Source organism: Asparagus officinalis, chromosome 9 (assembly GCF_001876935.1).
Source record: "Asparagus officinalis chromosome 9, Aspof.V1, whole genome shotgun sequence".
Lineage (NCBI taxonomy): Eukaryota > Viridiplantae > Streptophyta > Magnoliopsida > Asparagales > Asparagaceae > Asparagus > Asparagus officinalis.
The window spans coordinates 48,860,742-48,883,768 of record NC_033802.1 but is presented as its reverse complement, the minus strand read 5'-3'; the positions used below and the strand labels follow the sequence as shown (position 1 = coordinate 48,883,768).

At 39.7% G+C, this 23,027-nt stretch overlaps 2 protein-coding genes across 2 annotated transcripts; one reads left to right on the top strand and one right to left on the bottom strand.

The window, feature by feature from the left end:
* Nucleotides 10,572-11,543, bottom strand: LOC109823433 (protein FAR1-RELATED SEQUENCE 5-like). The gene is made up of 2 exons (XM_020389710.1): nucleotides 11,361-11,543; nucleotides 10,572-11,180 (listed from the first exon to the last, which is right to left on the bottom strand). Exons 1-2 carry the CDS (start codon nucleotides 11,541-11,543, stop codon nucleotides 10,572-10,574), a joined length of 792 nt encoding a protein of 263 aa, XP_020245299.1.
* LOC109823432 (mucin-7-like) lies at nucleotides 17,900-18,640 on the top strand. Its single transcript, XM_020389708.1, has 2 exons — nucleotides 17,900-18,215; nucleotides 18,276-18,640. Exons 1-2 carry the CDS (start codon nucleotides 17,900-17,902, stop codon nucleotides 18,638-18,640), a joined length of 681 nt encoding a protein of 226 aa, XP_020245297.1.

The window sequence follows — 23,027 nt, the reverse complement described above, 5'->3', positions numbered from 1 at the left end:
TTATGAAGTGAAAAAGATGAAGAATATATGAGATAATGTGTTTTATATTTTTTTTACTTAGAATTATTGTACAAGCCTTGATCACTCACACACACACACACACACATAAATATTAGAACACACTAACACAGGCTTAGTGTGTTGGTTAACTATAGAAATCCCTTATGTTAATCATTAGCGTTATAGTTAATAATGGAGTGTCAAAACATTTAATTCATATCATTTTCTAACTCTTAGTAGTCGACTAATTAGAATATTAGTCGACTACTCATGTATATGTCTTAAATATATGTTTCTGCCAATTTACAGTATAGTCGACTAATATGGATAATAGTCGACTACTCAAGTTTATGACAGAAACATAAGTTTCTTTTATTTTATAGTATAGTCGACTAATTGACATTATCGTCCACTACAGAAGGCAAAATTCATTTTCCAAGTTTCTGTGAAATTACAGTATAGTTGACTAAGGAACTCTATAGTCGACTACTGAGAAATTTTCTAAATTCACAGAGTCTGTTTAAACTCAGTGTAGTCGACTAATCTGTCTTGTAGTCGACTGCAGATACAGTTTTTCCAGAATTTAAAGTTTGAATATATGACTGTTTATAGCCGTTTTTAAACGTTTTAAAGTTCAAAAAATTGTCTTTTCAAGGGCTATAAATAGGTTATTTGTTCAGAAAAAATGAAGAGACTTACATACCCATAAGCTTTGATCTTTGTGCATTTTTTCAAGTGAAAAATATTCAGATTTTGAACAAAAAGAAAAGTTTCTGAAATTGCCTTTGAACATCATTCAAATACTTATTGTTTAGGAAATTTACAGAAGTTAGAATCATTCCTAAGCCACTACTACACTACACTACAAATCAAGGCTTATAGGAATTGAAATTGTTGCTTCAAAAGTTCTCTCAAGTTGTGAGAGTTGTTAATCTCTTGGTTTAGAGATTGGTGTGCAAATTGGCAAGGTGTTTGTCAATTGGTGTTGCAATTTACAGGGACTTGCAAATTGGTCAGGTTTGCTTTTTGATTTTGTAAGTTTATTCAAAATCATAGTGGAAACTCTCAAGCGAGATTTGCTTGGGGACTGGCTATACACCGGATTGGTGGAACCAGTATAAATATTTGTGTTTGTGTTTATAAATTTCTGAGATTGCCATTTTTCTTTGCAATTTAAAATCTACTTTGTATAAACTTTAAAAGAACACTATTCACCCCCTCTCTAGTGTTCTAGTGTATCTATTTCAAATCCTACATATACATATATTACACATAAACAAATTATTTATATAATAATATATAATATATATATATATATAATTAATATATTATTTATATATATATTATACATATATAATATTATTATATATATATTATATATACCTATATTACTTACATATATATAATATATATATATATATATATATATATTGTGACGCCCCTGGGTTCACACAAGGCTACAGTCCAAGGTGAAACCAGGAATGTCAAACCTGCCGTGCACCACACCGTGCAATAACATGTTTCACCATCACAATTACTATCTCTCTAGTGGAATCAACAACAGGTGTAGGTACAAAGCAAGTGAAAGATTTTATAATAAATACATGATGAAATGATAGAACTTGAATTAATACACCTCATCAACCGAATAAGCTGGAATACATAGTCAATGTCTGAAATGAATAATAACAGTCTGGAGATCTCAACATGTCTCAAAGTACATAACATGTGATACATGAAATAAGGCACACAGCCTTTACAACTCTAAAATATATCTCTCAAGTCTAAAAATATCTCAAGTGGAGCACAAAATGAAAAACATCTAATAAGAGGATAAACGGGCGCTAATAAGAATCGCCCTCAACCTGCGATTCTCCGAGCTCCTGGCTCGTCAAAGCGCTAGAGAGCAACATCACAACCAACCCCAAGGGATAGGGCTCGTTGTATATGAAAATACAGTTAATACATAATAATATAAGATCATTTATCCTAATAATAATGGGTTTCGGTACTTAGGAAATTACAACACGAGCATAAGTACGTCGAGCGAAATAATCCAAACAAGGAAACCCTCATGTATATATCTTGTATCTCAAATTGTAAATTCCTAAATACCAAACCCGAAGTCTAATACTGGAAACAAAAAAAAAAGAAAGAAAACAAACCCATCTCTATTGATAAACGTAAACATGTCAAGCTACAATAAGAGTCATATCCAACCTAGGTAGCTATCATGTCCCAGCCTCATATAATATGTCGTGTTCCAAACTCGGTTAAGAATCATACTCAAGGTTTAGCAATTATCCAACATAAGACTGTAATGGATTATAGTCCAACACGAGGACTTTGATGGATTATAGTCCAACACGAGGACTTTAATGGATTGTAATCCAACACGAGGACTTTGATGGATTATAGTCCAACACGAGGACTGAAAGGTGAAAGCTTGTCCCACACGTGGACTATATATATTCATATTAGGCAGTGTCACAGATGTATATATGTGCAAAGTTATGCATATCCAAATCTCACACGTATTTCTATGTACAGGTCAACATTTGTGTCAAAATATCATCTTACATGTGTGTTTCTATGTACAGGTCAACATTTGTGTCAAAATATCATCTTACATGTGTGGGTGAAAAATATAAATACTACAATTTAATACCCAATAAATGAGGTGGCTCCGCATACTCAAAGTGATAAGCAGTGAAGCTCATTTGAATATAAACAATGCGGTGGTTGGCCCGAAACAACTCACAAGAAGAGGGCTGGAAGAGTTCACTAGTCAGTCGACTCATGGTCGACTGAAGACATCAGTCGACCCAAGGTCGACTAAACAGGGGGCTTCCCTGTTCGAGCATACTGTGATCATTTTGTGAAAATTCATCAAAAATTAAAATCTATCCAATCCGAATTTATATATTCAATTCTAAGCATATGTGACAGTGAAAAATTTCGTATAAAACATGGAAAACGAAATCTTGCATGTTAAGTCTAACATTAAATCACTAAACATGTATGAGAGCAATTAATCAAGATAAAACTCATTTTTATTTTTCTTTAAATAAATTCTCAGATCTGGGTTTCATCATAAATTCGTTGGTGAGAAATTTATAGATCTGAAACACATGATTTTTAGCATCTACACTAATAAGAACATCGGTTTATACTTGAAAATAATTCTTAGGCTCAATAAGCCTCATGAAAAACGTTTAAAAACTCTTAAAAACATGGGAGAGGGATTGAGCGAGATGCTACTCGCCTTAGGTGTGCTGAAGAATGATTCCCTTCGCTACAAACCACAAGAAGCTACTGAAATCCCCCGAAAATCTCCCAAAAACGCCGAAAAACGAACTAGGGTTTAGAGGGGGAAAGGAGGCTAGGGTTTCTCTGGGGAGAACTGATGAAAAGAGGTGTTTTCGGGTAGAGGAGATAATATTTGAACAGTTAAAACCCGACCCACAAACCCAAACAAACCCGAACCGCAAAAACAAGAACACCCTCGATGAGTCGACTCATGGTCAGTTATGAGTCGACTCATGACTCATGGGTCAACTTATAAACTGATGAGTCGACTCAGCAGAAACTTTTGACAACGGGACTTGATATCATGAGTCGACTCATGACAGTCATGGGTCGACTCAACCTGATGAGTCGACTCATGATGAGTTGTGAGTCGACTCACGAGCTGAAAACTGGATTCTTCGAATCTGCTGCTCGCCGTCTCGCTCCACGCTTCCACCGTGCTGATTGACGGGAGAGGTTCTAATAAAAACCTAGAAAACTAAAAACCAATCCTAACCCTACAATCTATTTCATCCAATAGTCAAAATTGAAAATGGCAGAATTGAAAATAAATACACATCAGCTGTCAAAATAAATGTAAAAGGGATAATTTAGGAAAGATTCATTAATGAAACACACTGTAATTAATTAGCAAAACCAGTCAAACACTCTTTTTCACGAAAAAGTCCTTTCAGTTTCACTCTATCAAGCTTTCAGTTTCATCTTCTATCTACCCGAACAACTAAATTCTTCACATTCCGTCGATATCTCAACACTTCGGTTTCTTTCAACATCTCATTACAACTCGAACGAAGATGAACAGCAAGCCTTCGACGCTCGAGATGAAGAAAAACAACTCAAAGACTCCAAAACCCTCGTCTTCAAGAAGGGGTAAAACGATTCCAACCCTCATATTAAAAATGTATATTTTTATCAAAGTTTGAACATTTTTCATAGATTCAGTGAGGAAAGTTTCGAAATTTTTAGATGAATCACTTGCATGTTGTTGAATAGTTTTTTATTTTATTTTTTTAGCTTTATAAAATGTTATCGATGCATGTTCTAGTTTAGGGTTTTTATTTTTTACAGTTTACTTGTTCTTGTGAGAATAAGTTAAGTTTTTTTAATATTGTAAGATGTTTTCATTTGTTCTAAATGGGTAGCGATTAATTTTGGTTGTCTGGATTTTGCAATATGCACTGTAGTTGAATCTCAATTCACTTGAGTGAATCGGGATTCACTCAAGTGAATCGCGATTTAGTGGAGTGAATTTGTATTCACTCAAACATAGTGAATCTCGATTCACTAATGTGAATCCAGATTCTTCATAGTGAATCGAGATTCATATATTGGATTTTCTGGCCAGTTGTGGAAAAATGATCGTTCTTTAAACTTCAACTTTATCATGATTGTTTGTTTGTTTGTAAAAAATAACAAATATGATCCGAGGCCGAGTATATAGGATGGAAACTTTCCCAAATATGATCCGAGGCCGAGTATATAGGATGGAAAATTATATGCTTTATGTATACTAACAGTGAAATTAAACTGTAGCGATGATCAGTTTTTCCTTGTTGTGTTGAGGGACGAGCGACTAAAACAATGTATGGTATGGCATGGAGTTGGTTTCATATCATTGAATCTGGATTCACTTTGCTGAAGCTCGATACATTATGTTGAATCTGGATTCACTTTGCTGAATCTCAATACATTTTGTTGAATCTCGATTCACTTGAGTGAATCGAGATTCACTGTAGTGAATTGAGATTCACTACAGTGAATCGCGATTCACTGGAGTGAATTGAGATTCACTCAAGTGAATCACGATTTAGTGGAGTGAAATGAGATTCATTTCAACGAATCGCTATTCACTGGAGTGAATCGCGATTCAGATTATAATATCTTGATTCAATAATGTGATTCCACCTTCATGCTTACCATGCATTATTCAAAGGCTGGTCTCATTAAAAAATGAATTGTCATGGGTTTATCAGGTCTACGATCTAGCTCAAGGAACAAACAAACAACATGTGTTGAGATTGTTGAGGTATTTACACCTATACCTCTTCAAGTTCAATTGCCAGATAAAAAGAAATCAGACAGGAAACATAGGACAACACGCACTGTGAACGTGCCCAGTAGTGACGATGACTTCATCAACCCCCCAAATAATCCTGCCAGTGAGGATACATCAAAGCATAGGAGGGATCAAGACAGTGAACAGATCACAAAAGGAAGGAAGAGGATGAAAAAGGTTGGTGTACTAAACATCTTTAATTTTTTTTGTGTATTAACTGATGGATAATTTGATCTAATTATATTATTTTTGTCACTGGAGAAGGTTGTGAAAAAAGCAAATATGAAGTCTGAACCTAAGGAGTTGACTAGGATACGGGTCTCTCCAAAGATATTCTCTGATATGGTCTTGTCACTCTCTGAGTCCCAAAAAGAATGGGTGAGACTAGCTGGACTTGGAGGTCTTTTATAATTTGGATTAAAGGAACTGCCACATATGTTAGGGTACCAGATTCTGCAGTCCTTTGACAGTGAGGCCGTTGCGCTTAATCTTCCCAGAGGATTAATCAGTATCACAGAGGAAGATGTACATCAAGTGATGGGATTACCTCTGGGCAGGAAGCGTATATCAGCCTTTAGTATTGGGAAGTCAGCATTGGTGGATGAATGGAGGGCTCAATTCACAGACAGTGTTGGTTGGAAAATTACTCCAGGGGCTGTGTCTGAGAAACTAAAGCAGAGTTCTGATGTTAACCTGCTTTTTAAACTGAATTTCTTGGTTCTCTTCCACAACAGCATGATCCAATCGCTTAGCAATCCGTATGTCAACCAACAGATTCTAGTTCTTGGTGACAATGTTGATCAGTGCTCTGAATAGAATTGGTATTCTTTCTTGCTTGACTCAATGATAGAAAGCCAACACAAGTGGAAGGTAGACCCGACAAAACAATTCTACACGGGTCCTCATGCATTTTTGATTGTAAGTCACTTGTATAATATTGATTTATTTTTACATTACTGTAGTTAAAGTAGTTTTACTTGATGATTACTAATTGGTGTGCTTTATTTCTTATCTCCATCTTTCTAGCTGTTCTATGCCAATTGGGTTCTGTTCAAAAGGAGGAGGTTGGTTGAGAGAACAACCCCTACATTTTTAGGCTGGACTGACTTGGCCTTAAAGGAAAGACAGGCAGAGGAAATAAGTACAAATTCATTTGGCAAAGGTGCATTTACAGAGAGGGTTGAACTTGCACCTTCATCTCGAATGCAGAGTGGTACTGGAAACTCTCCTAAAAGTGTTGAGACAATTCGAAAGGTTAGCAAATTAAGTTGCAAGACTTTGTTTATTCAATTTAATCTCGATTCAGTAGGAGTGAATCGAGATTCACTTAAACTGAATGTCGATTCAGTTCAATGAATCGTTTTACTAAAGTGAATCGAGATTCACTTAAACTGAATGTCGATTCAGTTCAATGAATCGTTTTACTAATACTGAATCTTGTTTCAGATCAGTTGTTATCGATTAAGTTAAACTGAATTCCGATTCACTTAAGTGAATCTGGATTCAATGATACTTAATCTCGATTTACTGAAGTGAATCTGGATTCACTGCTATTGAATCTCGATTCACTAAAGTGAAACTGGATTTACTTTAGTCGACTCTGGATTCAGTAATTTGAATCTCGATTCAAATACATTGAATGTAATCTCAATCTATCGAATCTAGTCTCTCGCCATGTTAATAATTTATGGTGACCAATGTCTGTGATATTCAAACTGTAGGATTGTATTGAGAGGGTGCAACAGAGAGCTGCTGAGTTAGAATCTGCAAAAGGTAGATATGATGCAGAGTGTGAGACAATGAGAAAGCTGTTCCCCAATGATAACGAGCTCTTTCAAATTCAACAGAGAGTTTCAAATGTTCTTGTGCAGGGGTGTGGACATCGTGGAAGTACCTGTGATAATGAAACAACTGGGGGAAACATTGTTGATGATACCCCTAATGTGAACACCGAGGTGAGTAGAGATATGCATGGCTCCCCTGCTGGTGATCCAATATCACCTGAGTTACCACAAACACAAGTCTCCCCAAATTTTATTCAAGAGGTTGATAAGATTATAGTGTCTGTTAGCATGAGTAAGGTTGACAGACCAGTGAGGCGCAAGCTTAACGAATCTGGAAATGCACAGACTGAAGAACCTAGTTTTTCTCTTGGGCTGACACAGGATACTCAGACTGAGACAGTGGAAATAATTGATGTTGTACAGATTGCTAGAGCTTGTGAATATGAGATCATTGATGACTCTATAGGAAGAACTGATAAACAAGTTGAAGATGCTGCTGCAGTAGATGAACGTAAAGGTAAGAAAGTTCAGGTGACCGAAAATAAGGGACATGCGGGAAGGGGGAAAGAAAAGAGGATGGTGAAGCCTGCAACGTCTCTTCGGTCACCATGGGTGCAGAGGGTATCTGAGATTACTGCTAGGCAAAGTCAGCTGGAAAGAATTATATGGAATTGGGTGCATAGAGAAGAAGCAAGGCATTCAGATGATGAATCTGATGAAGAAGAGAATTTGTGAGTTCATAAATCTTATTTGATCTTTTATTTTTAGGTGTGAGACTCCCTCTTTTTAGTATTTTGTCCCTTTATTAAATTGAATATTATTACTGTTTTTTCAGTGAAATAGTTTTTAAGTGGAGACAAATTGAATGTTTCTTACCTGCTTTCAAGACTTTCCTTCCTTCTGAGGACATTGAGGCAAATTTAATCAGCATTTTGTCCTATATTTTGAACAGCAGAGAAAAAATGAAATCTGAAAATTCTCCACTTAGATTCTTCTGCAATGTTGAGACAGCCGTACGTATCTTCCTTTATATTATTTAAACTAACACTTGAGTTACATTTTATTTAACCAGTTTTATGTTGTACAGTTTTGCAACATTCATTGGACAGATGAGTCCAATGATGAATTGAGATACAATAGGTTTGCTTCCCGGATGGATGAGCAACTTACTCTGTATCTACATATGAAGTTTAATGAGATTGATATGGTAAAGATTCGAAGACAATGTTTTTGTTCTTTAACCCAATTTTAACTATATCTGTAAAATCACTGATTAAATTTCACAACCATTAGGTCTTCTTTCCCATAAATGTGTTTGAGCATTTCTACATTGTGTGCTTGATTAAATTTCACAACCATTAGGTCTTCTTTCCCATAAATGTGTTTGAGCATTTCTACATTGTGTGCTATGGGCTAAAGAATCCAAGTATGGAGCTGATTGATAATAGCAAAAACTATCCAGACTACAAGGAAAAATATCAAGGTCGTCCTGAGGATTTAGTATGTTTTTCCACGTTACGTATGTGCTTTAAGCATTTACTGGCAGAATACAGTAATAAGTGAATCTGGATTCACTTTGGTGAATCTCGATTCACTAGAGTCAGAGAAATCCAGATTCGCTAACTCTAGTGAATCTCGATCACTAGAGTTAGTGAATCTGGATTCACATCTTTCTGTGAATCTCAATTAACTAGAGCTAGTGAATCTGTGTTCACACTAGGAAATCACTTCACTAGCTATAGTTAATTCTAGTGAATCCAGATTCACTAGTGTGAATCCAGATTCATTAGATTGAGTCCAGGTGAACTAACTCTATTAAATCCTGGCGAAGTAGATCCAATGAATCGAGATTCACTGTCATGAATATTGTTTCCATATAAACAACCAAAACAATTTGTATATTACATTAGACATTACTGTATGATAATTTGGATTTTTTATGTGACACTGATTAATTTTGATTAAACAGCACAAGAATTTTGTGAGATATTTGGCACACAAAAAACATCACAAGTCGAGTGAAATAAAGAGATTAAAGACTGACAGACTTGAGATGGAGCGGAGAACGGCCAAAAATGAATTTGATTGTGGTATTTTTGTCATGAGACATATGGAGACCTACATGGGCGGTGGTACAGCAAATTGGAACTCTGGTTTCCATAGAGAGGGTGTAAGTGTTTAAACTAATATTGTATTGATAATTAACAGTTAGTCTTTATGAATTAATAAAATTTAGAATATAGCTACTGAATCTTGAACTGAATTATTGTTCATATCGACAGGAGCGATTAAAAAATCAGCTACGTACATAGACTGAGGTCTATATACTGTTGCCAAATTCTTACTGATCCAACAAATGAATTGGCCAAAGAAGTCATCAGGAAAGCCTAACAGCACCATGCTGAAACTACCAATGTCAAACAAGAGAGGAGGAAGACCACAAGATCTCATAGAAAATGATATTCTGTCATCAGCATAATTGAATTGTTGAAGTATAACAGTTTGTTTTGATATACATTGTCAATTAATGTTATTGAATATAACAGTTTGTTTTGATCTGCTTTTCTATGTAAATATACTTTATAATATATAATAGCTTTGTCATAATTTTATTTCTAGATTTGTGAATAGTTTGGATATATAAAAATACTATGAAGGTAATGAATGCAATTGAAAGAATTTCATTTAAGCAGACAATGTGAGTTATAATTCAAGGTTTTGTGTAAGATTCAGTAAATTAATCATACTTATTGTGGATTGAATGTATTTAATCTGGATTCACTGGTTCAATATTATCTTAAGTTATTAGTTATTCACTTGATTGAATCTAGATTCACTATAGTGAATCCAGATTCACTACAATGAAAGATTTAGTAAATTAATCATACTTATTGTGGATTGAATGTATTTAATCTGGATTCACTTGTTCAATATTATCTTAAGTTATTAGTAATTTATTTGATTGAATCTAGATTCACTATAGTGAATCCAGATTTAATTCAGTGAATCCAGATTCACTACAATGAATCTATATTCACTATAGTTAGTCCAGAATCACTTAAAGCGAATCAATCAAATAATTTGATTGTTTGAATGATTATAGTGAATCCTTATAGTGAATCCAGATTCAATTCAGTGAATCCAGATTCACTACAATGAATCTAGAATCACTTAAAGCGAATCAATTTTAATTTGATGACTGCATACAACTACTTTATCATTCCTATTGAAATAATACAACTACTAATAATGAAATTTACATGCTATATGAGTACATCTCTATTCAATATACTAACATGACACAACGTAACCATGTAATTAATAATCTAGTAAATATATGTCGTTAAGAATTACACAATTCAGCAATTCTAATAAGAAATGTATTACTAAACATGATTTTGAAACGAAATATGACAACTAAATTAAACATCACTCTGCTGTAATGTTTTCTTTAATGGGCATGTCCATTTGTCATGAAAATCGAGTTTTTTTTTGCATATATTACACAACCTTGGCACCTTCTTCTTTCGTTGACTAATTGATTTCTCATAATCACCAACAATTCTCCGTCCACACCCCTTGTTTCTACCTTCAATGGGAGGTTTAACAATCACTTCAATTGGTATTTTTGAGCCAACAAAAAACTCCATTACATCATTTTTGTTTTGTGTGTCAGATTTCCCACTAGATTCACGCAAACTGTGCTTCAACTCCTTCAACTTCCCTTCCAAGTAGTCAAGTCTCTCACCATCTAAACCTGCCAAACTCACACAGGATTGGAAATCATACCATATGTCATTCAACTTGCGATTTGTAACTTCAATTGCATTGCACTGTTCTGATATTTCCTTGAACTGCAATGAATGCCTCATCTCAGCACCTTTTGTCCATCGGTTCACAACAAGATGTCTTGGTATTTTTGTTACATCAGCTTGGTTCAGTGCAAAAAACCCATGTCTACATACTATACCTATTTTCTCAAACATCGTACAAGTACATTGCAGGTCATTGTTCAAAACAACGTGTTTCACCTAAAATTCAAAAAACAATGTATATTAGCACTGAATAAAAAATAAAATGACAAGCGCATGAAATAGTCACTGAATCGCGATTCAGTGGTGTGAATCGAGATTCACTTCATTGAATCGCAATTCACTCTATTGAATCGCGATTCAATTTTTATTTTTTCAATCTCCATTATTAAGTTTTACCTCAAATATTTTTCCATGTCTCTTTTTGTCCTTTATGGAGAAAATCTTCACACCATCTTGTTCTGATATACTGTTGATACTCATATCATAACAGGATGACATTATCTCTTTCTGTACCTCATAAAACATTGCTCGAGTGTACAACTCTACTGCATCCCTCTCCAATAACAATGGCGTGTCCATTCTTGGCATCGACTTTGTTCCTTCATAGTTTAATCTTGCGTTTGTATGCCTTTGCTTATCCATAGCACTCTCGTATCAGAGATAAAATTCTATCAATGTGTCAGATCTACGGTTGAATTTGTCAAAGAAACTGTTCTCACTCTCTGATATTGATGTAGTACGCAATAATCCAGCCATTGGATCATCAGCATAATAGGCTGGAATCCATGACTCCCGAATGTTATACAGTTCACACAACCATTCATTACTTTGAAGCTTAAATTCTTTCATAACATCTTTCCAACCTACTTCAAATGTTGCTGGATCTATATCTATACTCCAAATCAGTGCATTTATCTTGCTCTTGAAATCATCCATCTTCAAAATGCATTTTGCCAACTACAATATAAATATATAACGAAAGATTCAATATTTATCTAATGAGGATTCATGATGTTTATATGTGGGATTCATTACCTTTTGGTTAAATTTCTTCATGATGTGCCACATGCACAAACGGTGACGTGCTTCTCTAAAGATGGTTGGTATAGCGTACTTCATGGCAGGGCACTGATTTGTAACAATACACTTTGGCTCGCGAATCATGCATTTCATGAATACCTCAAAAATCCAGACATAGTTATAAATGTCCTCTTTAGCTATCAATCCTGCTGCAAATACAACACACTTCTTATAATTGTCAAGCCTAGTGAATGGAACAAACTTCATGTTGTACCTATTGTATTACATACAAAAAAAAAATATAAGATTCAGTATGATATATAATTCCAATATTGAAAATCGTAAGAGATTATTGCAATATGCACTGTAGTTGAATCTCGATTCACTTGAGTGAATCTCGATTCTCTTCAGTGAATCGAGATTCACTACAGTGAATCGCGATTCACTGGAGTGAATCGAGATTCACTCAAGTGAATCGCGATTTAGTAGAGTGAATTTGTATTCAATCAAACATAGTGAATCTCGATTCACTAAGGTGAATCCAGATTCTTCATTGAAAATCGTAAGAGATTAACTATAAAATCTTACTTGTTTGTGGAATATGTAGAGTCAAATGATATCACATCTCCAAATACATCATAATTTCTTCGTCCAATAACATCTACCCAAAAAATGCGAGTTAATCGACCTCCTTCATCGACTGCATAATCATAGAAAAATCCATCACACATCTCCTTCTTATCCGTGAACTTCTCGATGATCATTTGAGCATCTCGATCACTGTATGTTGGAAAAAATTACAATAAAGAGAATAAAAGAAACTTGACTTGTATTTCTTCGATCCCGGTTACAATTTGATTACAAAAGAGAAGAGAACGAATTTGGTTCTCCCCTTTGTTTAAAACTGGGTTCTTCTCGGTAGCGATGGAGTGCCTCCTTCGATTGTTCGCGTCGAATTTGCTCTCCGTTGACGATCCGACCGTCTTATCTCGTGGGAACGTTGAACTTCTGTGGAAAGTTTGATGGGTAACTCTTAACGAGTTTAAGAACTCTGAACGAGTTAGAACTCTGTGACGAGAGTTGTTAGAACCGAAAATTCGGTTAATGACTTAGCAGATCTTCTGTTGTTGAAGAATCCTCTTAGATTTGATCTTCTGAATTTGATTCAAATCTTCTATCGAAGAATCCTCTTAGATTTGATCTTCTGAATTTGATTCAAATCTTCTATCTCCAAGGAATTCGCCTCTCATGCCTCTCTGTGCGGTTGAGATCTTGAAGAATCCTTTCTGTTGCTGCCTCTCCGTTCCAAAAAGCCAGCCCTTAACTCAGTTGAGTTTGTTGAGATTTTATAGGTGGATAAGAGGTTGTAACTGCCCTCTAAATCCGCTCCTAAGTGGGTGTGATTTCCTCAGATCGTGGGAAAACAGTTCTGAAACCGTTCGACTCATATTTGAACGAGTCAAACGCCCAATCTGGCGTTCAGGATCCTAACTTCGTATCTTAGAATTGAGACGCGCGGTTGGGTGTTGACTGAACATCCAGAACGTGAGGGTCGCTCGCGTTTTTCTTGTTGCAGCTTGGAAACGCGGGGGTCGGGTGTTGGTTGAACATCAAGAACGCGAGGGTCGCTCGCGTTTTGCTTGTTGCAGCTTGGAAACGCGGGGGTCGCCTGCATTTCCAGAATTGTAACGCGGGGATGACTTCCGCGTTTTAGAAGGGGTTAGTTGATCTGTAACCTCTTCTACAGAGCGTTGCAAGGACCGTTGTTCAGTAATCCTAGCTTTAGCTGTTGTGGGGTGTAAAAGTCGTCAGATTGTAACTTTCACTGTAGATTGTGAAGACTGCTGAATAGAGTTTTCATCAGTTGTCGGAAGTGTCGTTGAATTATAACTCTTCTCGATCTATGTGAAAAGTCCTCCTTTTGCAGCTTTTGTTTGTTGACATGAAAGCTATCTGATTGTAGCTTTTATTGTTGGAACTTGATGGGGATCAATTATCCATTGTGATTTTTAGACGAATATTTTCCCACAGCTCTCTACCAAGCAACTCATCAACTAAGTCCAACATTTTATTTTTGAAATCATTATACTGCTCATCAGCATCTCTAATAGTTACTAATATAATATTAGTTATGTTGTTGTCACAGCCATCAAGATCAATCATCTCAAATATGAGGCCGTGTTTGTAGAGATTGTAGAGTTGCGGATGCAGTGATTAGAAAGTTGTCTGATTGTAACTTCCATTGTTGGGGCTTGATAGGGATCAGCTATCCATTGTGATTTTTAGACAGCCTACAGAACCCCCTCCAAAGTTTTCGAAAGTTCGCGGTTGTCTGGGACGAATTTTCAGAATACTTTGGATCCCAAAATTTAGTGGATTGATTATTCACTCCGTCTGATCGAGCCAGATGATTTCAATGTTGTTGATTGTAATCTATCTGTACTCCTCCAATAGACTCCCCAGCGGAGTCGTTTGTTTCTTCTCGGCTCTGGTCACCTTGATGATCGCTGTTAGCTCTTCTTTTATTTATCTGGGGCTGTGTCGTAGCCTTGGTAGTCGAGGAGCTGCTATTATAATGGTCCAAATGCATAGATAACTTCTGCATTTGAGGATTGGAACGCGTGGATGAGCCCTGCGTTTAAGAATTTGAACGTGTGGTTGAGCCTCGCGTTTGGAATCTCAACCAACTCGATCGCTGAGATCGAGTTTGGGCGGGATTCTGGCCTAGAATCTCGTTCCGATTTGACAGCCTATAGCGGTCTATAAATAGACCGCTGGGGGTCAAATCAGAGTCATTCGACTCTTCTTGAAACTTTAACAAAAATTTTCGTTTTCATTTCCGACGAGAACTGCTCATCTTCTCTTTCGACTGAGATCCATGGCACCCAAGAAGGCTGTTCCTCGTCCCTCCAAGTCCGACGTCGCCATGGCTCAGGGGTTAGTGCCGTCTGCGCGTCGGCCGGGCGCTACTGCTCAGGCGAACGTGCCGCCCTAACTTCCTTTGATCGGTGGTGAGTACGACCTCCGTGGTCATTAAACTTGCTTCGGCAAGTTCTGATCTTTGGATCAACGAGGAAACTCGTTTCAATAACGCAGGGCTGGACTCCGTTGTTTAGTATTTTTGATGAGGGGTTCGACCTTCGCGTCTTAGATTCTTGATGCGAGGTTCGACCTACGCGTCTGAACTTTTTGACGCGAGGTTCGACCTACGCGTCTGAGATTTTCAACGCGTCTGAACTTTTTGACGCGAGGTTCGACCTACGCGTCTGAGATTTTCAACGCGAGGTTCGACCTCCGCGTCTAAAATTTGCCTTTGCGTTATCTAACTTTTCTTTATTTTGCAGTGCGTCATACCAGCGAGCCTCTCCCTTTTCACCACTATTTTGGGCACGAAGGTGGTGTGGATCTGAATATGACCTTCAACCTGCGCCAAGAACTCCTAGTTTTCCGAATTAAGGAGAAGAGTCGCGTGGAACTAATCACCCAAGCTTCTCCTGAGACCCTTAGGATATTGGTTACACCTGGATTCCTCTTCGGGGATTTTGTTGACTTCGAGGCAGGCGCTGCTTATGATGGGGACTACAAGTGGCTGCGGAAAGTTGGGGACCGCAACCTTTTCTTGCCCAATATGGAGAGGATGTTCCCCATATCCTACTTTCAGTGCGCTTCCATCCCAAGGCGTATGGATTGGCCCCTGGTTAAAGATCAGGATGGAGCTGTTCTCGGAACCCTGACTTTTCAAGGGGTCCGCACAGTTGGTTACAACAGACTAGTGACAGCTTTACGGCCATGCTTGTTTGCTAAAGAATATCCTGTCGGTGAAGTGGCCAGTCCGGCGAATACCTTTGTCAAGAAGTTTATGGCAAAGAAAGGAGAGTTTCCCGCGCAAGGATTTAGAACTCCTGGCTGGGTTCATTCTCTGGTGATAGGGTGGTGGACCCGGATGACTAAGTTTGTTTTGGAGGAGTTGGAAGTACCTCTTGCTCGAGCTGGCTTGCAGATTCCTGTACGGGCTACTAAGTTCGGGATTATCCAGAGCCACTTTCATTTCTTCTCCATTTTAGAGAAGTATAATCCTGAGACTTGTACTTTCTTCACCCCTGTGGGGGAGTTAGGCTTCGCTCTTCACGAGATGCATGAAGTCTTGGGTCTCCTTCTTGGGGATTTACCGTACGAAGAATTTGTTCCGGGATCAGCGGAACTTAATATTTTGAAGAAGACCAGCCCCGAAATTTATTCCACCCTCTGGGAAGTCATGTGTCACTTCCACATTTGTATGCAGCAGACGGGGGCTCGAGGAGGCGGCATTAAACAAGTGTCTTGGGTGGAATATTTATTCCAGAACTTGACCAATAAGGGAGCCTCAGTGACCAGATTATCTGCAAGCACTCTGGAGGAGGTCCAAGCCCGAATTAATGATGCTACCTCCCACTACACCAACGAGGCCAAGGAAGATGTTTTCCCGGCTCATACGAAATTTGAAAGCTTCCACTACCAAGCTTTGATTCCTATTTCTGACACGGCGCTGTTGGCTGGATTCTTGATACTGTGGCTCAAGCATTGCGTCGTTCCTACCAGGCCGATCGATGCTCTTGCTGTTGAGGTGATCTACCCAGCTGTTCTTTTGGCGCATGGGAGGCCTGTGAGCCTCCTTACTGCTATGGTGGGTTGCTTGCAGAATGGACTGTGTGAGTTGGCTTTGGATTTCACTGATGTTACAGAGGTTGAGTCTGGGGGTAACAAGGCTTTCAAAACTCCCAACCCCAGGGTGCCATTGCCTTATACCTATTTAATGGCTTGGTATGTGCTTCACTGCCCTCCCCTAATGAGTGCAGCCTCTCCCCCAGGAGACTCATTTATCCCATTTGTGCAACGACTAGAATCTGCAAAATGGGAGGGAGGTTATATGGTTAGGATTCGCTAAATCTTATCGCGAGACACCCACTACCATATCTTCCGTTGTTTCCCTGATTTTGAAGGCTGTGTCTATGGAGCAGAGTATCAGGACGTGGCGGGTCCTAACGGATTCACCCAGCTGAGCGGGGGTGTTTTCCATTGGCTTCTCTCTATCAGGCCAGGCTATCTGATCTTCAGACAGGGTGATAAATGTTTCCTCGAACCTTACCAACCCTATAGGTTTTCCCGCCAATTTGGGTATGATCAGTTGTACGTTGGGAACCCTCGACCTCAGCTCTCAGTTGTGAGCAACTTATATGAAGGGACTAGGGCTTGGTACTATTCTGTGGCAGGTTGTACCAGATCAATCTTCAGGCTTCCCCACAAAACACCTAACTCCTACACTTCCATGAGCTTCTGCAACTGGTATTTTGCCGCTTCCTGGACTCCTAATTACAACTTGAATATGTCTTGCCTAAAAGACATCAGGCATATGTATGCTTCGAGAAGGGGGTCAAAGACATCCCGCTTGAGAGGGATTGACGAGTTTCTATCCGTTGAGAATCAGCCTACTGGGCACGAAGAAGAACAAGGAGCTGAGCCTATTCCAGTAGAGGAGCAACAAGTGGTTGATTCTCCCACAACGAAAGCAGCGGGGAAAAGAAAACTCTCTGCGGATGAAGCCGGCCGATACGATAAGCAGATCCGTTGGAAGTTGATGGTTGAGTCTCCTCCACCTAAAGGCCAGCAAAAATCCAAGTTGATGGCTGATGCTATTAGAGCTGCTAAAGATGAAGACCAACACGAATCTTCAGTTGCAGGCCTGCCATATAGAACTGGGCTCCGTTCTCATGGCCCAGCCCTATCGAGCGAAGCTTCTTCTTACCATCCCCCGAGGACGAAGAGGGTGAATTAATGGCTGCAGATGCAGAATCTGCTCCGATGATGGACCTTCCTAAGTCTCCTGTATTAGAACAGGGGGTCTCGAAGAGAATCCATCCCCTCCTCCTTCAGCACTAATGTCGCAAGGTTGTGGTTTAAGTCCTAGTCCGACAACAGGACTTATGACTAAACCAGCTGCTGGCACAAATCTTCCTGAACCTTCAGCTACCCGGGATGATGAGGAGCGAGTTAATTATGAAGGCTCCTTGATTGGTGATGCAGCTGACGAAGATAGAGGTGATGAGGATGCTAAAATTGGCAACGTGTCAGGTGACGGTGAAGGTGATGACGAACATGATTCCATGGATGATATCACTACTTTTGATGATGCTCCCAAGGCTCCATCTAATAAAGCATCTAGTTATACTCCTTTTTATCTCACCGATAAGCCGGGTTTGTTTCAAATTCTTCCACATGCTTTTTTCGCGTTCTGACCTTTTTTTTTTCGTGCAGGTTCACCTCCTCCAGGGACTACTACTGCTCCTCCTTCTTCAGAACAACAGGTCGCGCAGGTGCCAACTCCTTTACAAGAGCAACGCTTACCAGGCTCACCTATGGCAACTGCTTCAACTGCAGCATTACCTGGGGCTATTACCATGACTTCTCCTCCGGAACAACAGCTCGTGCAGGTGTCAGCTCCTGCGCAAGAGCAGCCTCTGCCTGCCTCAGCCACTGTAGTTTCTTCGCCTACCGCATTGCTGAAGATCTCACTTACTCCAGCAGAGGCACGGCCAAGCACATCTCAGGCAAGGGCAATGATGGCTTTGACCTCAAGCCCATCACAATTGAATGTTTCCTGCACCAATTTCAATGGCTAGGGGAGTATCCCCGAGTGTCACTTCAAGTCTTGCGGGCGCACCTGAGTTCCTTCAAATTTCCTTGGTGTATTTGAATAGCCTTGCGAAGAAGGTGATTGAATATATGGTGAGTGGTCAGGGAACTTTTAATTCCTTCAGACCTCTTCTGGAGGCAGGCTTAAACGGAGTCAGAAGTGTGGGGAACACTCCGTGGTTCAAGCGCTGTTCGGAGATTATCCTTCGTTTGGAAGAACAATTACAGCATTTTGAAGCCTTAGGTCGCAGAGAGCTTCAGCCACAAATTATATCTACTTTGGCTGGTCTTCAAGTTGCAGAAGTGGCTCGTGAGCTTCAGCCACAAATTATATCTACTTTGGCTGGTCTTCAAGTTGCAGAAGTGGCTCGTCGGGAGGCGATAGAGCGGGACTTGGCTACAAGAGAGCGTCAAATCACGGAGCTTCACGAGCGTAATATTCGGAAGCGAGAAGAGTTAGAACGCTCGACTACTTCTATGAATTCGCTTCGTGATAGACTTGTTGAAGCTGAGGCTGAAGTCCTGCGATTAAAGGCTGAACTCTCCCGTGAAGAAAACATTGTCAATATCCTTAGCATCCAAAATGCTACTGGCGCTTTGGAATATCACACGCAGGCTCGAGCCTTGGAACAAGCCAGGAATGAAGCAGCGGCTATCATCATACCCAGTGAGGAAGAACTCCGGGCAAAGGCTAAAGCCATGGTGCGAGCCACTCACGAGGAGGAGCTAACTGAAGTTAGGACCCAACTTATTTCTTTTGATTTGATGCGCGAGTGAATTTTGCACTTGTAATGTTCTTTTGATAAGAACAAGTTTGTCTTGTATCACTTTCTTTTGGTTCTTGAATAAAAAGTGATATTGATTCCTCATTGTTTCTTGCATTTATCATGTTCTGATTTTAAGCAACAAATCACGAGAAATGACCGAGATGTATTCCCGACTTAGAATAGGTCTCCACAATGGTTCTGATGCAGAAAACTCTCTTTATTATCGTTTAAGATAACTCCAAAAAATTTCAAACTACTGAGGATTAATACTTTATTATTTTCCCATAATGGGGCTGACTAGTATAATTCTTCCTGTGTTATTTTTGCTTTGAACACTGAAAGAAGTCTATAAGCGCCAGAGGTATAATTTTAACTTAGCGTGAAAAATATTACGACCAGGGCAATTTTGAGGACTTATCGTTCCATTGGGAGAATCGATAAGTTGATTTTGTCAGAGGTGTAATTTTAACGTGACAGGAGAAATATTGCGATCAGGGCAATTTTGAGGACTTATCGCTCTATTGACGAGAATCGATAAGGCGATCAGGGCAATTTTGAGGACTTATCGCTCTATTGACGAGAATCGATAAGTTGATTTTGTCAGAGGTTTGATTTTAACGTGACAGGAGAAATATTACGATCAGGGCAATTTTGAGGACTTATCACTCTATTGACGAGAATTGATAAGTTGATTTTGTCAGAGGTGTGATTTTAACGTGATAGGAAAAATATTGCGATCAGGGCAATTTTGAGGACTTATCGCTCTATTGACGGGAATCGATAAGTTAATTTTGTCAGAGGTGTGATTTTAACATGACATCTGTGGAGAAAATATATATATATTTTGTCTCGCTGGGGAGAATGGCTAAGTGTTTTATCATCAGAGCGATGAATTGTGATACTTGTGATTTGAACAAGATTTTGAGGAATTTTATTATCCCACTGGAAACTGGTTATTTATTACTCTGCTGAGGAGAGCTAATAAATTGACAATGATCTGAATGGTTTTAGAGACTTATCGTTCTATTAATGAGAATCAATAAGTGGATTCTGACAGAGGAGCTATAGCCGTAATGGTATTAATGCCAGCTAAACTTAAACTCTGTAGGGGTGATGACTGTCTGGGGTGTAATATTAACCCAATGAGAATTCAGATTCTGCTGAGAAGATACAGAGGTTTTGATTAACACTCTGTTAAGAGGGCTCATGACTTTGAGGAATAAGTGTCGTGTTTGAAGACACAGGTGTAGGTCCTTCATTTAGAAGAATTACAATGCTAAGGTGACCTTCGCGTTTGAGGTTCAAAACGCGAGGTTATAAGCCTTCGTGACGCTAGCTTGAGCCTTGCACTTGGGAATTTGAACGCGGTTGTGAACTTCGCGTTTCAAAGATGGTTGGGATTCACTCCTAGAATCCCGTGCCATCTTAACAGCTTGACGGCTGTTATAAATAGACCTGAGTGGTCACGTCAAGAGTCGCTTGACTCTCTAAATTTTCGGCTATTTCCAAGAACGAGAATTCTCGTTTGATTTCGGTGAGATCTCTGATGTACTCCGTCTCCCTCGTTCAAAAGCGTTTCCTCCGATCGACTGTATCGATGGCGCCTCGGAGAATGGGTTCTAGCTCCAAGAAAGTCGCTGGAGCGACTTCCGAAACGACTGTATCGATGGCGCCTCGGAGAATGGGTTCTAGCTCCAAGAAAGTCGCTGGAGCGACTTCCGAAACGCCGTCGGCTGAGGACGCTGGCGGTGTTCTTGTTCGTGCGGGAACATCGTCGTCGTCATCACCGTCGCAGGAGCTCCCCTGTCGTGGTAAGTGTTGACCGAAATAACTTTCCTTGGCAAGTTCTTTGAAAACCCTAGATGGCTTCTTGACAACGAGAATGATTACTCGTTTCTGTTCGATGAAAACGTGGAGTTGGGATTCCATGTGGGTCTCGACTCTCGCGTTTAAGTTTTTCAACACGAGGTTCGACTCTCGCGTTTGAGATTTCTGATGCGAGGCTCGACTTTCGCGTTTGAGATTTTGTATTTATGTTAACAGCTCGCTTCTAGCTGCTAACCTCTGCTTTTGATTGTGCAGTGCTTCTCCCAAACGTGTCGCTTTCACCAGAGCATCATTTTGGATATATCAGTGGACCTGACGCAAATGAAATATTCAGTCTTCAGAGTAGAATTCCACTGTGTACCTTCCCTGACTCGGAGAGAGCGGACATGATTAAATTCTCTCGATGCTCTACTCTCAGGATTCTAATCACTGACTTAGACATGGAGACCCCTACCGGTCGTGCCCAGTTTTCCAAACCAGCGTTCATATTCGGAGATCGTATACCAGTCGATGATCACCTCACACATGCAGAAGATTCAAAGATGATGCGGAGAGCTGATAATCACTTCTTATTCCTCCCCAACATGAAGAGGATGTATCCCCTCTCCTATTTCTTGAATATGAGCTGTCGTCGGGGTTTGACCTTCGACATAGTCGAAGAGAAAGAGAATGTGTCGCTTGGATTTGGTCGGCGAGCTCGTACACAAATCAGGGGATAACTCAAGGGGTTGAGACCCGGCTTATTTGAGAAGAGGGGTCTGGTTCAGGAGATACCACGTCCAGCGAACATCTTTATTCGCCAATTCCTTGCAACTCAGGGTGAATTCTCTACCCAGATGTTCAGATCCCCCGGATGGGTCTATTCTGGAGAAGGAGGTTAGTGGACCCTTATGGTTGACTTCTTTCTTGAGGAGCTTAAGGAACCACTCGCTCAATCGGGTCTCACAGTTCCCGTGTTAGCTACTCGACGGGGTCTTGAGGAGCTTAAGGAACCACTCGCTCAATCGGGTCTCACAGTTCCCGTGTTAGCTACTCGACGGGGAGTCGTGCAGAGTTATCACAATTTCTTTTCAATCGGGTCTCACAGTTCCCGTGTTAGCTACTCGACGGGGAGTCGTGCAGAGTTATCACAATTTCTTTGCTATGTTGGAGAGATACAATTCGGACAACTGCACATTCTTCACACCTACAGGGGAGTTAGGTTTCGCTCTTCATGAGATGCAGGTAGTATCGGGATTGCCGTTTGACAGAGTGCCATACGAAGAATTTGTTCCTACCACCGAGGAACTCTCCTTATGGAGGGCAGCACATCCTGAAATTTAGTCTACTTTCTGGGAGTTGATGTGCCACTTCCATATATGCGCTCAAGTCTTTGGGATACGTGGAGGGGGGCATTATGCATACCACGTGGGCGGAATACCTCTTTCATAACTTAAACCGGAAAGCCATAGCCGTGTCTCGTGTTGCAGCTATTTCTCCTGAGGACGCCAAAGCTCGAATTAAGGCTTCCAATGCTACCTACAAGACAGAGCCTGCAGAGGATGATTTTGAGGCTGGTGTCGAATTTGAAAGCTTTTACTACCAAGCCATGGTTCCTATTTCTGACATGGCTCTTCTTGCTAGTTTCTTCATGATTTGGTTGAAGCGGTGTGTGGTACCGTCGAGGCTAATAGAGGCGATATTAGCTGAGGTTGTATACCCGGCTGTTTTATTGGCGCATGGGAGACATGTGAGCCTCCTTATTGCTATGGTCAGCTGCATACAAAACGGCCTAAGGATG